We start from the raw sequence: 17348 nt of genomic DNA, 5'->3' as shown, positions 1-17348 counted from the left end.
TGTTGAAGGCTTTTTCTATTGATAAAATAAATACAGCATCAAATTTTAAACTGATTCAGAACTTCGCGAGGTAACATTAGGGCTGGAAACATGTTCGATTTGTCTTAAAGTTCAGGACGTATCATTTGACGACATGCGAGCGACAAGTACAGAACAGATACGAGCTGACTCATCGCTAAACAGCACAGTTCGTGCGATCATTCGTTTCTATTCATTCATTTTGTGCAGGACCGTAACTGGGACACCCTAATCCGCCAAATTGGAGAGGGCCGAGCTTGAAAAGGGCCAAAATATTTCTCAAATTAACATAAATCATGGCTTATTTTTTTGAAACTTTTCCCAACATTTTTCGATTTTCTTCTAGCGCTTTGCACGATTTAGTGTCACTAAATGTCTTGCTTATTAGATTCCATTCTCCGAGAAATACGCATGATTTATAGAAATAGGGATTTCGGCGTCAGCCATTGCCACGCCACAACGTAATAAAACCTAATAAATTTGACGCTAACATGGGATTCCGAAAGGTGTGCCAAAAATTCGGCATCGAGAAAACCGATTCAGTTAAGAATGATCGAAAATTTTCACTATTGGCGCGATTAAGCTACATAAACTCTCTGCTTACACTGAGTAGAATGGATGTGCTCACAAGTAGGGATGGTGTGAACGTGAGGTTCACGTTCGTGTTCTGCGTGTGAACCTCGGAAATTTAGAGGTTCGCGTTCACAACAGAACCTTGGTAGGTTCTGCACTGTGAACCTTTTTTATATATTACAATTTTCACTTCATTATAACATCTTTGTTTCATATTTATTGCATTTCAACTGCGGGCCACTCTATGCATGGCGCTGGCAGCATTAAAAATCAACACTAAACGAGCATGCACCTTGACAATCTCAAAAGTTTTACTTGCTTTGTAACAAAAGTTTACTCGAAATATCCAGCTTTCCGTTTGTGCATATTTAATGTCTCTGTGCTGTGAGCTTGACTCGCAATCACATGACATCAAGAGCGAAATACACTGTATTTTGTCAGCGAATGATCCTAATTCAACCAATCAATGAGATTGATATCGTCTTCTGATGTAAAAATATAGCAGGCGTACGGGGTCAATCTTGACTAGATATGTATACTGTATCATAAAAACCAGATCCGTGCGACTGGGGTGTTGGCTATACTGCTGTATAACTTGTTAATGGAGTAATATCGGTAGCAAGTATAGAAACCCATTTTACACTCTGCTCAATATCAGTGTGGCAATACTCAGACGCCGAATACATTGTCCGATCAGGTCGAAATTTATGGCAAAGCGACGCAAGATACTGATTTTATGGGATTATCAGTGGCGGCTCGTGACAATATCGGGTGGTGGGGCAAGGGCTGCAAGCGACTTTTTATCAAGATGACGTCACAATGACGTTTTCCAACGTAAACAAGTAACTTAATGATGTTACGGTAACATGAATTTCCCGACAACAGTGATTTTAACGTATGTGCCACGAGAGGTCTGCCGGTGAGCTGTGACTTGAAGTGTGGTAACTGCGTAAACGGCGTACGGAACAAAGATTCAACGCGGTTCATGTTCGCACTAGACCTGACTAATTATCTGCAGAAATGGAAATGACTATAACTCGAGAGATTGCTTAAGCCTAATTGGAAAGGTCAACGAGTTCGGACACATACCCAATTGTTATCTCATACATTGGGCCTGTCATATTGAATCCAAAACATCATTCTGAAGAACCAAGAATAGCAGTCTCGGAAACTCGGTCTCGGTACAGCATAGGAGATTTTGGCCTTGAAACTGGAGACTGTAACACGACACATATGGTTTTATTACTGTCTATAGGTCTGCTGCGAAATCGCCTTTGGAAAATATATTACCGAATATATACGTGGGTGAAAGCCGTACACTGTTACATGACATCATCGAGAAGTAGCCTCATGGCCCTTTTCGGTATGGTACACTGTCAAAATAATGCAAACAGACCGAATTTTGCGTAAAATTTACTGAGGAATAGGCTGATCAAGTGATCAGCTGTTAGCCGACATCGAAAACGAAATAGCTATCGCGCTTGACAGGGGGTTGTAAGCAAATGGCTTGAAGGCAACAATTTCACGGTGAAATTGACATTGGAGAATATAATATCAAAGTAAATATTTGAATGCAAATGAGAATGATATCATCATCTCGTCACCTATCTCAGTATGGAACACAGTTAACGTTACCACAGATACACCGGCTTTTGCGTGAAATCCGCAATGCGTTGTAGGCTAAAGTGTCAGATCTGAGCACATCTCTACCATATTCGACCTTGATAACGAAATTACTGCCCTAATCATTGAGTGTCAACCTTGAGACTTGGCACAGCGTTCGATACTAAAATCAAAACACACCATGCAAAATCTCATGACAGATCTAGGTAAGGAGCATCGTTAAAATCAATAGAGACCAATACCGGCTTTGCGTAAAATCTGTTGGCGATAAATGACGAGTCAGCTCTCACTCGACTTAGGAAACGAAATTACCACTAACATAGTTCAGTGACAAACTTAAAACTTGGTACAGCGTTCGATACTAACATTAAGACTTACCGTGCCAAATGTCATAACCGATCTCAGTATTGAACATCGTCAAAATCAATGGATACCAATACCGGCTTTCGAGTAAAATCTGTTTGCGATACATGACGGATCAGCACACACTCAACTTCGGAAACGGATTTACTACCCTAAACTTTAAGTAGAAACCCTGAAACTTGGGGCAATGTTAAATACCACCATCACGACATGACATACCAAGTTTCAAGAGTTTTCATGGTGTGAAACACCATCAAAATCGACCTATACCAGCAAAGGTCGACTAAACGCATATGACGGTAACCGAGTTCAGATATAGATACGATTGTTACATCACACCTTAGGGGCACAGACCTATTGAGCCCCGGTTGCTCGGTAATTTTATGAATAGGAGAGAGTAAATCACCGTTTCTTTATTGTGCGCGGCTTTGAGAGAATAGACAGTCAAAGCTTGTTATGAGCGCAACCGGGGCAAGCCCCGGCTAGGCATTCGCAAAGCGAAAACACAGAAGAGGATTCGATTTTCGCAGAGACTTCGCTATATATGGGCATTTACAAGCGAAAGGACAAGAAGAATACGATTTTCGCTGTGATTTCGGTATATATAGATTGTTGTGCGTCTATAAATGGTAAAGAATTGTTATTGAACAGAATTTTAGGTGGGGCAATGCCCCAGTTGCCCTATAGGACGAGCCGCCACTGGGGATTATTATATCATTTGATTGCCTCAGTTGATACATTTGGCGACGTTTAAAACGTCAATATGTATACTTAAGTACTGAGCTATTATGAGGCCCCGAGTCGTCGCTCGGTATCGTGTACAGTAGATTAATATAGGCAATCACCTAATTGAAATATGGGGTTGAAATTAGCAATATGACGTCACGTGACGTCATGAGGTTCACGTTCGTGTTCACACAGAACCTTTCAAAAAGGTTCACGTTCACACGAACCTGAACCTTTCAGAGGTTCACACCATCCCTACTCACAAGTACAAGTGACAACAACCATCCAGCTGTCGGGTCGGGGGGGGGGGGGCGACGCCCCCGAAAGTTTGGCGCCGCCATGTAGGGGCCCAAAACCAATGTTTATGGGGTGGGTTGACGAAGTGCTTTTTCGGCCTGGATTTGCGAATGGCCCATATAGCTTATGTAAGGTGTTTTCTTGCGGCACGAATTGTGTTGGTAGTTGCCAGAGGACCCTGCGTCTGGTGGCAGTGGGCAATGAGCAAGGTAGCACGACAAGGTTCGAATCAGAAATACTTTTTTTCTCGATATTGTCAAAGAGAAGAATATTATTCGAGTTGGCGTGGTCGGTTAAACCCACGGCCAACGGCGCGAAAGACTGTAAACGACTCTCGGCGGTAGCACGTTTATCTGGACAAGGCAATTTTACCTCGACTCAGCAGACTCGCTACGATAAATTCACAAGCAGATAATTAATTACGATCAAAACCCTCTAAATGTCACTCTCTAACACCAAGTATCCAAAAAACGGTTGCATAGTTTACATTTGGGCTTCATTTCAATTTTGAAAGTTCACCTGTCCGCCAGATATTTTTTGAAATTTTACCGGTTCCCGAGGTGAAAAAATGTTAAGTACCACTGGTTTAGATAACAGTCACTTGGAATGGAAGTATAGCCTATAGCTGTCAACAGTGAGTCGACATGAGTGAGTGGAAACCAGAGAATACGGCGCAGGGATATCTCGGCTATAGGGCTGATTTGATTACAACTGTAGTAATCCAATGCCGCTGCAGTGCCACTCATCATGGAGTCAATAACAGTGAGAAGACTTCAAAAGTTGAAATGGGATGAATTGTTCATATTATGATGCGGCGTGTGCGCTGTGCACTGTGCAGTAGGGCTCTTCAAAAATGACTTTTTTTCTCAAATCGTACTGGCTACTTGATAAAATTGTTAGGTTACCTAATTTAAGCCTACACACAAAATTTGGTTCAATTCCAGCCAGTAACCGCTTTGCTACAGGAGAAGAAAGTTTCTATTTATTAAATAAAAATAAATGATAAAAAATTTGAAAATATTCTGTTAACCCCATGAAAGTGTTAGGCTGTCTATAGAAACGATCCTCACCAAATTTGGTTCAATTCCAACCAGTGGAAGCGGAGTTATTGCCGTCGAAAAATTTGGATTTGAATAAAATAGTATTTACGGTGAGCACAACTATAATAAATAAACAAAGAATCGGTCACCGTAAATACTATTTTATTCAAATCCAAATTTTTCGGCGGCAATAACTCCGCTTCCACTGGTTGGAATTTAACCAAATTTGGTGAGGATCGTTTCTATAGACAGCCTAACACTTTCATGGGGTTAACAGAAAATTTTCAAATTTTTTATTATTTATTTTTATATAATAAATAGAAACTTTCTTCTCCTGTAGCAAAGCGATTACTGGCTGGAATTGAACCAAATTTTGTGTGTAGGCTTAAATTAGGTAACCTAACAATTTTATCAAGTAGCCATGACGATTTGAGAAAAAAAGTCATTTTTGAAGAGCCCTACTGTGCAGCTATGTGCTCCAGTTATGTGCACTTCGAGGATTTAAGGCTTCTACGATAATTCTCGTCGTTGAAATAATTCTCGCAGGATTCATTATTGTCGAAGGGCCTACTCGAAAATATCGATTCCCCATATACTCGATATGAATCGTAATCGAACCAACATAAAGCTTAAAGCAGTTGTAACTCGCATTGTGAGTAATACCGAGCTGCGATGAACATAGCCAAATTAGATTGTCCCTTTTGAAATGCAGCTTCCGTTGTTTATGAACATTGAAAAACGACATACTTTATTGCGGAATTGTGGCCATGGAACTTGCCATTCTTGGAGATGAAGTCGTTTGCTGCAGAGGGCTATGGAGATTGCTGCACCCGAACATGAAAGCAAATATCCCGAATACTACGACTAGCTGCAGATGTTGGAATATTTCAAAATATCAATAGAGGACAGTCTAGTGATCTAGGCTCCAGTGCAGAGGTCTCAATCACGCGACGGCATTTTAGATTTCGAAGTATTCGACAGTATTCAACTACCATTTTGTTAAATTTGAGAACTTAGAATTCGCTCTAAAACAACTCCAGAAGCCTGTAACTACTCATCAAACTTCACTAATACATCACTTTCAAAAGTTACCACGCAGTGGAAGATCAACTATTACGTGAAATTACTTGTTTATGATGGTAAAACATGACCTGTTGATGATTGGTGACTAGAAATTTTTGATTTGGACCTGTGCGCAACCTTCTGTAGAAATACTCGTACTTGTACTCGTACTCGTCGCGTCAAACGTTACAATCAGAGAAGGACTTTTGTGACTCGGAATGCCGTGACTTGGTACAACCATGGTGTCCTATATTGTGTGGACACTAGCAAATCTAGCACAGCTCAGTGAAATTGGTCTACGTCACACTTTCCATTTGTTCAAAGGTAATTTGACGGTAATTTGTGACAGCTTGCCTAGCATGAAATTTGATAAAACGGGAATCAATCGGAAGCTACCGCGGTACTGATTGCGAGAATAAATATTTATTCTGCTCGTGGTCCTGGAACTCCCCAAAATAAGCATAGAATGTTGCATTGTAAGTGAGTTTGGTATTGCGTCGCAGCAATGACGTCTGGGATCAGGCGAGGACCACCGCAAGCTGCAAGCGTATTGACCATTGTTGTGCATGCGATTGAGCATTCACACTTTCACTCTCGTGCGCATTTGCTCCTGAGCTGCTCAGACGGCATCGTTGCATCACAATACCAAACTCACTTACAACGCAACATCCGAGAGTTATTTTGGCGAGTTCCAGGGCCACGAACAGAATGAGATTTATATTTTCGCTGATACGGCTTCGGCGATGGTAATATCATTCCACGGAAGAAGAATTTGCTGATGTGAAAGGGCATATTGCCTTAACGTGCAATGGACCATCCCTGCCAAGACCGAGACGCTTAGAAAACGACTTCGGGCTCCATAAAAAACAAGCTTTACGAGGAGATAGTTTTCCAGCAAGATCCGTGTCTACCTAACCCCGATATCGATACTTTAGTCCAGGCATGGCCAATCTGCTGCAGTAGAAGGAAAATGATGCGGCTGTCGACACTTAATCTGATTTGAATGTGTTAGCGGCCGTCGATATGCAAATTGAATTTACGAATTGACTCCGTATAAACATTGAGAGGTTTGAATCATTCTTGAATTTTTTTCGCGCTGGGCGCAGTCCGATGCGAGTTGATTTTCGATAATAATATACCTAGTAGTGTCCTTTGTAATCTGAGCCACACAGTAGAGATGCAAACATCAGAGGAAAATGAGGCACCCCATAAAGAAATACCAATTTGTGATCGTGTTTTCCTGATGCCACAAAAAGCACTAATAACAATTGGTCCACCCAAAGATGCAGCACAGAATTGAGAACCCTAAATTTTCGAAGACATCTCCTGCATCAACTCTAACGGTGAATCGAATCACCGAGAAAGGATAAATGTTTGACAATAGCAATATAATAAGTGAACCTATACTAATATTAATGAGGAAATTCACTCATGAATATGAAAACGACTACAAAACAAATTCCTGTGGCTAGTCATAACCTGACTACTCAAGATTTCCGTGCGCATAATAAGCTGATATGAGTGAATAGATTATTCCGGAGTTCACTGGCAATGGACGATTGGACAGTGACAGTTTAATGTGGGTATTTGAATTCAGTTAGTTCGTTACTTACGACAATGCATTGGAATGCGGCCGTAGGCTACATAAGTGATCAAAATGCGGCCATGAATAGCAAAAAGGTGGGCACCCCTGCTTTAGTTGGTGAAGAGTATTGTCAGTTCGTGCGCAGCTCATAGCTCAAAATAGAATGAAAGTGATGATCATGATATTTTTTGTAGTATTTGTATTTCTTCAATGAAATAATATGTCTTTTGTGGTTCTGTATCCTTTATCACGCGGGTTGCTCTTGCTAAGAGGCACGCGAAAAGTTCTTCGAGTCAATAAATATGAATGTACTGTTAAAAGCCGTGTTCGAGTACTGTACCACCAATCAGTTATTTTTTGGTAACTCTGCCCGTCGCCCATGTTAGAGAGCACAGCGTTGTAATGACGTAGAGTTATCAAAACGTGGTTGCTAAACTGTGTTGCCTATTTTTATCTCGATATTCAAGTCATGCGTCCCGCGGCCTCTACTAATTTTGAAAAGTGGTCCGCGACCCGTTTTGAGTTGGCGACCCCTGCACGAAAGTATGGTTCGAATATTTATCAGTGCTGTAGAATCTGGTGTATTCTGTTACACCATATAACACTCGCACGAGCCAAAAGCAACAAATAAACTGGTGGGGCCATATACATAAAAAGCGGCTTGAAACGAATTAATATACTTTGCTTAATTCAATCAACTGAGGAGTGTGCGCAGCCGCGTATGTTGGTCGAATAGTGATAGGTGGTTTCCAAAGTGGACGATGCTGCCCATGCAGGGCGATTGCAGGGTGGAAGGAGCTACTTTATTTCGTCAACTGTTCGGTTCCTATTACCAAGTTGGATTTGAAGAGCTTCTTGGAGGTAGGCTACAAAACTTCAATATAAAATTGAATAGTAGGCCTATATTCATATTAAAATGAACTGGAATATTTTCGGCTGACACTCGTCAACGGTAATCGTCAGCAACTATAGTAAAGACATGGAAATAATATTGTTCCATCAACAAGCAATCGACAACTGTCGACAGATTCCGTGTGGTTGGGGGGGGGGCTTTCACACTCTCATTTGTGTGCCTGGGAGTTGGCTTTTAGCAAAATACAACAGCCAAGGCTGTGTCAACAAAATGGTACATTAAACGCTCTCTTTGTCGAAATTTCATGATGGGACGTGATATTTAGTATTACGATTGTTGTTATACAGTGTTCCTTCCAGTTCTCTACTATAGTTGCTGATGATTACCCCTGACGAGTGTCCGCCGAAAATATTTGGGTTCATTTCAATATGAATGCACTATCCAATTGTAGGTTGGATATATAATAAACGGATGTTGATAGAACAGCAACTCCATATTTACTTAACCTAGCCCACGGTAGGCGGAAAAAGATTATAATTCGGAAACATTTGAACATGTTTGATAGCTGTCAACCAATATCACGTGGAAAAAACGTCTTACGAACCACGGTGGTTTAATTTTATGTGTACAGTACCCGTGCCCGCAGGAAGACGTTGAATCAGGTATTTTGGTATTTTACACTATTCCTACCTCTAGCAGGGCCAATTTCGCCTTTTTGGCCTTTGGTGCCGTTCAATCCTGCAGCTCCGATTTGACCATTCTCCCCTTTTACACCCGGACTACCGGGAGCTCCAGGTCGACCAATTGCTCCTGGCTCTCCAATCTCGCCCATCTCACCCTTTTGTCCTTTAGACCCTAACGAGCCTTTCATCCCCTTTGACCCGTTGGCCCCTCCTTCTCCTTTAGCGCCCGAATCCCCTTTATCTCCTCGCAACCCCTTGTGACCGGCGACACCTTTTTCCCCTGTGCTGCCTTTAGCTCCCTGTGGTCCCAATGCGCCCTTAAATCCAGGAATACCGGGTTCGCCGTCTGTGCCGACATCACCGGTTGCTCCGATTTGGCCTTTTTGACCTTTAGTGCCGTTTATACCAGGCGCACCTGGATATCCGATTTCTCCTTTTAAACCAGGAGTGCCAGTTTCGCCCTTGGCTCCGTCTAGTCCCTCTCGACCGTGCTTTCCTACTCCTCCAGTGTCTCCCTTGCTTCCTTTAGATCCAGGAATACCAGAAGAGCCTTCAACACCCTGACGACCTTGGTCTCCTGGTCTACCAGGCGCACCGTTGGTTCCATTAAATCCCATAGGTCCTATGTCGCCTCTTCCGCCTTTGTTCCCCTTCGACCCAGTCTTCCCAATCATACCACGTTCGCCCGGCTGTCCTGTTCGTCCCCGTAGACCCTGATGTCCTGGCATTCCATCTTCGCCTTTATTTCCTTTTAAGCCCGGTGCACCACACTCACCCTTCTCGGCAGTACGCCCACTTGGACCAGGCTCCCCTTTTTCTCCTTTGAGCTTCGAATACATGGTCATCCTCTCTATGTGTTTATTGGCTGGACTGGTTCTTTCTGAGAATAATAACCAGAGGTGGTCAATGTAGTCAAGAAAGCTACTCAAGTAGAAGTAGAAGTAGCGACGAAAAAATCTACTCAAGTACAAGTAGAAGTACTTCTTCCGTGAGCAACCTAAAACTACTTGAAGTAGAAGTAGAATTGAGTAACTTTAAATCTACTCAAGTAAGTAAGTAGTTGTGAAAACGATCGTAATTCGTTGACATGGATTGCCAAAAGGTGCAAATTGAGCTAGGCCAAAGGTGCAGAGCTTGATTCTTATTGATGCATACCAGGAGGTATCCAATTTTCGACAGCATAGGCATTCGTTCGCATCATGGGATGTAAATGGTAGTATTGATATGGAAATGCGAATGCGATACTAATCCAATGTTTTCTCGAATAGCACGTTTTAGAAAATATCATGGTATGGCGCCCTCCCCATATTATAAGGCCTGTAGCTAAGTCGAAGACCAATACGAAGAAGTTGTATAGCAGTGATCGGGAACCTATGGCTCGCGAGCCATATATGGCTCTTTTGGGTACAATATATGGCTCTCTGCCGAATATTTATTTTTGCACTGCATTGATCAACATTGCAGCGACTTGTCAGTAAATTTTCATTCATTGCGGCCAAAATACTTATTCTCGTGGCACTATAAACATGTCTTTGAGAGGTAAAGAGGACTCGGACCCACTCTTTTCAAAATCATCAAATTTAAGTTACTGTCACGCCGGCGGCCAATATCAGTCACGAATTCTATGTACCCGACTCGAAATATTGAATTGTGCGATACGTTGATTAATGAAAGAGCATAGCAGACATGGCGACTCCCATTTCAAAAGTCTGTTTTCAAACACACATTGCCTTCCTGATCTACAGCGCGGAATGAAATGTTGTGGATGTTACATTCACAATTACAAACTCGAATTACAAACAACGCCACAGCTATCCACGTTTTCGATTGGTAAATATATAGCTCTGTGTAGTACCGGCGATAATATGTATGCGTGTAGCGCAACGTTATGTTACCGCCGAATACTTTGAGAATTGAGAACTCAATAAGTATTTAGTTTTCAGGATCAGTGTGACACTGTGACAGTCACATTCGAATAATGTCAGTTATGATAAATTATAAGTTGTTTACGATGAATTGCGTTATCAGTAGGGAGGCTTGGCCCGTATGTGCCTAACCGGCATCGAGGCGAGTTTTATTTTCGAACACTAAATACCAGTTTTTACAGAGAAAATATGGTGCACACAAGGAATCCCATGTAGTGAGTTCGAATTAGTGCTACCATGGCGTCATAAATTTTCAATTGTGACGAACAGTTGATTGGCGTGTATGGCTCTTTGGGAGTTGAGATGGAAAAAATATGGCCTATATGGCTCTTCGGACAGAAAAGGTTCCCGAGCACTGTTGTATAGGATACGGTGTAAACACTTTGCGCGATTAGTAAACATTAATACAAAATAAAGTGGATCGTAAAAATGTCATACTGTGTAGCTTTATTTCCGGAAATTAAAGGCATTACCACACTTGCTTTATACTTCAACATGTATGTTATCCAGACAAAATAACTGATATTAATTGTAACGATAGCATACCATCGTTGTTTAGAAGTACCAAGCCACGCGTGTGATCCTGATGTAAGCCATGCTCTTGGTCTGCCGTGTTTCTTATTTAATTGGCATATTTAGTAATTGTTTACCTTTTTACAGGCATAATTAGTAATTAAGATCAATGATGTTAGTGTAAGATTGTTGCCGGAATAAATTGGTAAGATTTGCATTGTTAGATAGGACGCAGTAGGCTAGTATTGATTCTGTTTTTGTGTAACTTTTAGTTCACCGTATCACTTCCGTATTTCCACTGCAAAGAGAAGATTCATGCGCCTTGGCTTTAGTCAACGAATATATTGAAGGATATACAAGTGTGGATTTGGTTGTGGTACGCGTTGACTACCGGGAGCCTTGCTACGTAATTCGAGTTGATCGTGAAGAGCCGTAATATTAATTAGAACTCAAAGTATATGATACTGGGAATTGAAAGTGAAATAGAATATAAATACTACTTCTAAAAGCGGAACATGTATTTCATATCTTTAGTCCAGAAAGTTTCGAAGGTTGGTATGCTAAAACAGCTCTAAAACTAAAAAAAAATAGCCAGAGTCCAATTTTTCAGATTAGGACACGCCATGGACTGCTAGATTACGATATGATAAGTAAATGCTAGATTGCGAAACATCAGTTTCAAACGTTATGATGAACCATAATATTATATACTGTGATGAAATATTATATATTGCGAAGGGCGACAATGCATAGTGAACGGAACGATGCCAACCCGCTACCTAAATTATATTCACCGATACTTTCGTGAAATCATACTGGTAACTCCGTATCCACTGCGTGCGAAGCGCGACGAAAATTCTGGGCTTCACTCAAATTTTATGAAAATTAAATGTTGATGCTCTGTGAAAACAGCCCCGAAATTCCTCAGGCTATCTTCACGATTGGAGATTTAAACTACTTCTACTTGACAAGCTGAAAATAGCGAAAAGTAAGTAAGTAGATCACAAAATATTACGAAGTAGAAGTAGAAGTAACGAAAATCAGATCTACTTGGGTAAGTACCAGAAATAGAGGAAAACTACTTGAGTACTTCGAAAAAGTAGAAGTAATTCGTTACTGACCACCTCTGATAATAACGGAATATTCCTTGATATGATGGTCTGTACATGTGGGTCTCCTAATCCCAGGCATATTATTTTAACTGTGGAAGAAAAACAATGTAAAATGCAACACCCAATGCCGTACACAAATTGGCTATCGTTGCAACCTACCGACTACGCAACACCCATTGCCGTATACAAATTGGCTGTCGCTGCAACCTACCGACTACGGTCTCTTAATATAGCGTTCATCCCCATAGACTTAGTCAGGGCAAATGTTTGAAATATGCGATAAAAATATATTTTTCATGTCGCTTATCGAACGGTTTGGCATTGGCGTTTTGCCTTCATGAATAAATATTTTGGTCCATTTTCAAGAAAACTCAGAAACGAGTGATCACTTTTTTTCCTTCTCAGAATTCAGTTTCAATGTCAGCGACTTGTTTTAATGGTGACTAAAGTGAAAATGAAACAAGGTTTGGTGTAACAGGAAATATGAACCATGTCGACATTTGCTGCCTAGGGGGATTATTTAGGTGAAAATATTTCTTACTAGAGATCAACGTATCTTATAAATGCGCTGAATAATGCACGCATTTTTTCCATTTACTCATAATTGTCTCGCTGGCCGGATGTAATCGTCCAGCAGGCTGTATGATAGATTATTAACCTGTGGATAGATGCGCAACACGTGACTCAGGATTGAATGTGCAGAGTAACGTATTGCAAAACTGGTTAAAAGCAGCATAATTGGTAGTCCGATAGCTGGCGATCCAACCATCCTGATTTGATAAGTCTGGTGTTAATCGAAAGCTAGTGTCGCACTGACTACGAAAATACAAATTAAAATCTCTTCAGGACAATGTAGGCACTCCAAAATAGCCGTCAAAGGCCGCTGTTCTGGACAATGAGAACGCCGCAGCACAATGACCATAACCATGGCCAATTCCGTCGAGCGATTGTTCCGAGCAATGCCAATTTTCAGACTTTGACGAGTATTTTATGATTGGTTCCATTACCATGGCAATATTTTATCTTTATTTCCGCAATCAGCGCATACAAGTTTTCGATTAAGACCAGAAATTCAATCTGGACACTCGGATCGCCAGCCATATGACTATCAATGATATGCTGGTTTTTATCCTGCTCAGCAGTACGCCTCTCTGTGCATTCAACCGTGAGAGACGTGTTGTGCATCCATCCATCCATCCATCGGTTAGTAATCTATAGTAGGGTTACCATACGTCATCTTTTAAGAGTATTTGTCCTCTTGAAGTAACGCCCCGACGCCTATTTAGGGAGCTTACTCGGTAGCTTTTTTAGTCAACCAGCTGATAACGTGAAAGGAAAAGTGTATTTTTGGAGCGGAGCGAGAACGTTGAGCTTTTTTTAGTTAACCGACTGATAATATGAAAGGAAAACTGTATTTTGGGATCCGAGCTAGAAAGTTGATCTTTTTTTTCTAGTCAGCCGACCACGAAGTGCAGAAAATTTACCATTTTGTCGGGATTTTCTTCCGGTATTGCGGGTCTGAAAATTTTGAAAAAGGGGTCGGGAACCTTTTTTGTCCGAAGCGCCATATCGGTCCTATTTTTTTCATTTTAACTCCCGAAGAGCCATACAAGTCAATCAGCTGTTACGTCACAATAGAAAATTCTTGACGTCATGGTAGCACCAATTCAAACTCACAACATGGGATTCGTCGTCTGCACCAAATTTTCTCTGTAAAAACCGGTATTTAATGTTCGAAAATAAAGCTCGAAATGAGAGGTAAAGAGCACAGACGGGCCATGCCTCATCATTGATAGCGCAATTCATCGTAAATAGCATAGAATTCATTATAACTAGGGCGTTTTTTTTACCTAAAAAACGGAAGATTTTGACCTAAAAAAAATGAATTTTGACCAACTTTTGACCTCACGAATGCGAATTAGGTGTTTTCGCACATAATGTGAAAATTGTACTGCTTATCTTCATTTCTGGTTGGAACTGTCTGTCCTTACGAAGTATTTTGGCCTGAAAACACTTTTTTGGCTTGAAAACTGACAAATTTTTACATGAAAAAAATAGTATTTTTACGAAATCTGGCCCTATGAAGAATTCCAGTATAGTTACATCACGAATTATGGTGTAAATAATTGAAATTTATTGTAATACAACGAAAGAAACTTTCCTACATTCTCGGGTAGAAAGTGTCTGTCCTTACTATGTTGCTTGCCAAGAATGGAGAAAGAACGTTGAACAGCAGCAGTTGTGGCCTTTTTGGCTGACAACACTGAAGTTGTGCGTACACTGCTGGTGACACACCGTGTTGCTTCATTTTGAAAATGCTACATCACAATTTTTCATCATGCCATTCTTGATATAAGAACCAAGCAATGCCAACGCAGTCTTGCTTCAGTTGGGATATTGTAGCACATTGACCAAACACCACGTCAGCCTATTTGTTTCATTTGAATGTTTCTGGTTCACAATGAGCAGACAATGGGCCGTCTACAACGGTAAGCCTAAAATGTAGGCTACAAGCTGGGCCGTCTACAACGGTAAGCCTAAAATGTAGGCTACAAGCTGTAAAATGTCAAATAATACGTTCACCGACAGTGCAAAATCTACGATACAAACGAAATGCAGGTTGCAAAAAAATTTAAACTTTTTGAACAGTTTTGACATTTTTTGACCTAACGCTACAATTTTGACCTAATTTTGACTTTTTGTGACTTGTCAAAAAAACGGTTGCCCTAATTATAACTGATATTAATCTAATGTAACTGTCACACTGATTCCGAAAATCTAAACACTGATCGACTTCTCAATTCTCAAAGTAATCGGCGGTAAAATAACGCTGCGCTACACGCATACTTTTTATCGGTGGTACTACAGAGCTACTTACCAGTCAAAAACGTGAATAGCTATGGTGCTATTTGTAATTCGAATTTGCAATTGTGAATGCCACGTCGTAGATCAGGAAGGCAATGTGTATTTGAGAACTGCGTTAATTGTAATATGGGCGTTTTCATGTCTGCTATGCTCTTTGATTGATCAACGTATCGCAAAATCCCTGATTTCAAGTCGGGTACAAAGAATGCACGAGTGATATTGGTCGCTGGCGCGACAGTAACTTAAATCTGAGGATATCGAAAAGAGGGGGTTCGAGCCACTAAACCTGAAGACGGCATTGTCTTTACTTCTCGACGACATGTTTCTACTACCACGAGAATAGTTATTCTGGTTGTGATGAATATTTACTAACAAGTCACCACAATATTGAGGAATTCTGTACAAAAATAAATATTCGGCAAAAAGTCATGTCTTATATACCTTAAAGAACCATATATAGGACTCGCGAGCCATCGGCTCCCGACCAGACATGGGGTGATTACTTCATGAATGTAATCTATTGCGATTACGATTACTCCCGAATGACGCGATTTCGATTACAGCAAAATCAGGAAGTATAGTCGATTACGATTACATTGGAAAAGTAATCACGATTACTCACGATTACATTTATTTTGCGTTTTGGAAGTTATATTGGAAGACAATATCTGGATTGCCCTGAAAAGGCCTAATGAGATAACAAACTTCTTTTTAAAAAGATGCGTCATTTGCTTGTTACGTCATAATGTACCCGTTGCCCATTTTTAAAGAGGACGATTTATCGCACCCAACGATTTGCATTCTTGCCAGGTCCATGACTGGGTGGGCGTGACTAATAGTCAGGTCCTTCCAATCCGAGCCCACAATGCAAATGCCCTTCTGACACCCACAGAGCATTAAAGACATGACAATTTGTGTGTGCGTCTCACGAAAGTTTTTCTTTCAGTGTGCTACGTTGGGGATACAACATTATCTTTTGATTATATAACAGACCGGAAGTCACGAATTACCAACATACACTCAAGTAATTATAACAAGATAACAGACGTTATAATTATGAATTTCGCGCCACCAGCTCTACAGGTAAATCTGACTAATGGGGGCAGAGAGAGAGAGAGAGAGAGAGAGAGGATTAAAAATTAATATTAATATAATGCAATTACCGATATTATTGAAGAAATTCAGTCTTCAACTTGAAAATATCACCTTATGGGGGCCAACAACCAACGTTTTGACTGGGGAACGAACTGCTGTTTTGGTACTGATTCGAGCTACAACCCACGCTAACATGATATATAGGCCCATGGCTATGGCGGCAGGTCCCAATGTTGAGTAAAGAATTATGAAATAACGACTGGCGCCTGTTTCAAGCAGGGTCATATGAGAATAAGATGGAGAGAACATAAAATTCTGCCTTCAACTTAATACAGATAATGTTGTGCAAGCTGTCGCTACGAGAAACGGCAAAAACGGCTCGGTTATGATATATATCAGCAGCTGTTGATTTTTATTGCGTCGCTGTGGAAACCGTAATGTTTTATTTGACGAGTAAAAAATTTCAAATCTCTGTCCGGTGTACGACTGTATGTACGTACTATATAGGCCTACTGCTGCTCGCCGAGCAGCAACGGTCAAACTGCGTTTGCATAATCAAACATCAATACACAAGTTACTAGGAAGAGTGGTGATTAATAATCCGGCTGCGTGGTACGGTCGTGTGGAACATGTTGATGACCTGATATACAGCACGGCGGGTGTTCTTACAATCACACGAATGTACGTGACGTTCATCGAATATTTATTTACTTTGTATACTTCTTACGCAATGACGAGCAAAGCTAATAGGCTACTTCTGACATAATAATGAGCGATGGCATATAAAAATCGGACGTTTGTGCTATCATGAACCTCGTATAATACATCTTCCTTGTTCAAGAATGTTCAGTTTATGTCATAGTATTTGCACAAATAAAAAGTAATCGTTCTTTCACAAAGAAATCGATTAGATGTGGGAAGTAGTCGATTACGATTACGATTACTTCGTAATTTTTTCGAATGTAATCAATTGCGATTACGACTACTTGAACATACTGTAATCGTCGTAATTAGG

The 17348-nt window shown here is 40.8% G+C and overlaps 2 protein-coding genes and 1 long non-coding RNA gene across 3 annotated transcripts in view; 1 reads left to right on the top strand and 2 right to left on the bottom strand.

Annotated features, from left to right (window-relative positions):
- LOC145442848 (bystin-like) overlaps window positions 1-17348 on the top strand; it is a 360604-nt gene that overhangs the window by 31766 nt on the left and 311490 nt on the right. The gene's annotated exons all lie outside the window — the stretch shown is intronic.
- LOC145443014 (uncharacterized) overlaps window positions 1-17348 on the bottom strand; it is a 301527-nt gene that overhangs the window by 196631 nt on the left and 87548 nt on the right. The window lies entirely within an intron of this gene.
- Window positions 1-17348, bottom strand: part of LOC145442821 (uncharacterized) — a 42291-nt gene that overhangs the window by 785 nt on the left and 24158 nt on the right. The window contains exon 4 of the mRNA XM_080320836.1: window positions 8831-9703. Within this exon, the coding sequence (XP_080176962.1) occupies window positions 8831-9703 (873 nt within the window). The remainder of the gene's footprint in view (window positions 1-8830; window positions 9704-17348) is intronic.

This window comes from Botryllus schlosseri, chromosome 7, assembly GCF_051294905.1.
Source record: "Botryllus schlosseri isolate E-star chromosome 7, Bs_hap1, whole genome shotgun sequence".
NCBI lineage: Eukaryota > Metazoa > Chordata > Ascidiacea > Stolidobranchia > Styelidae > Botryllus > Botryllus schlosseri.
The sequence above is the reverse complement of the archived record's forward strand: the minus strand, read 5'-3'. Positions and strand labels throughout refer to the sequence as shown.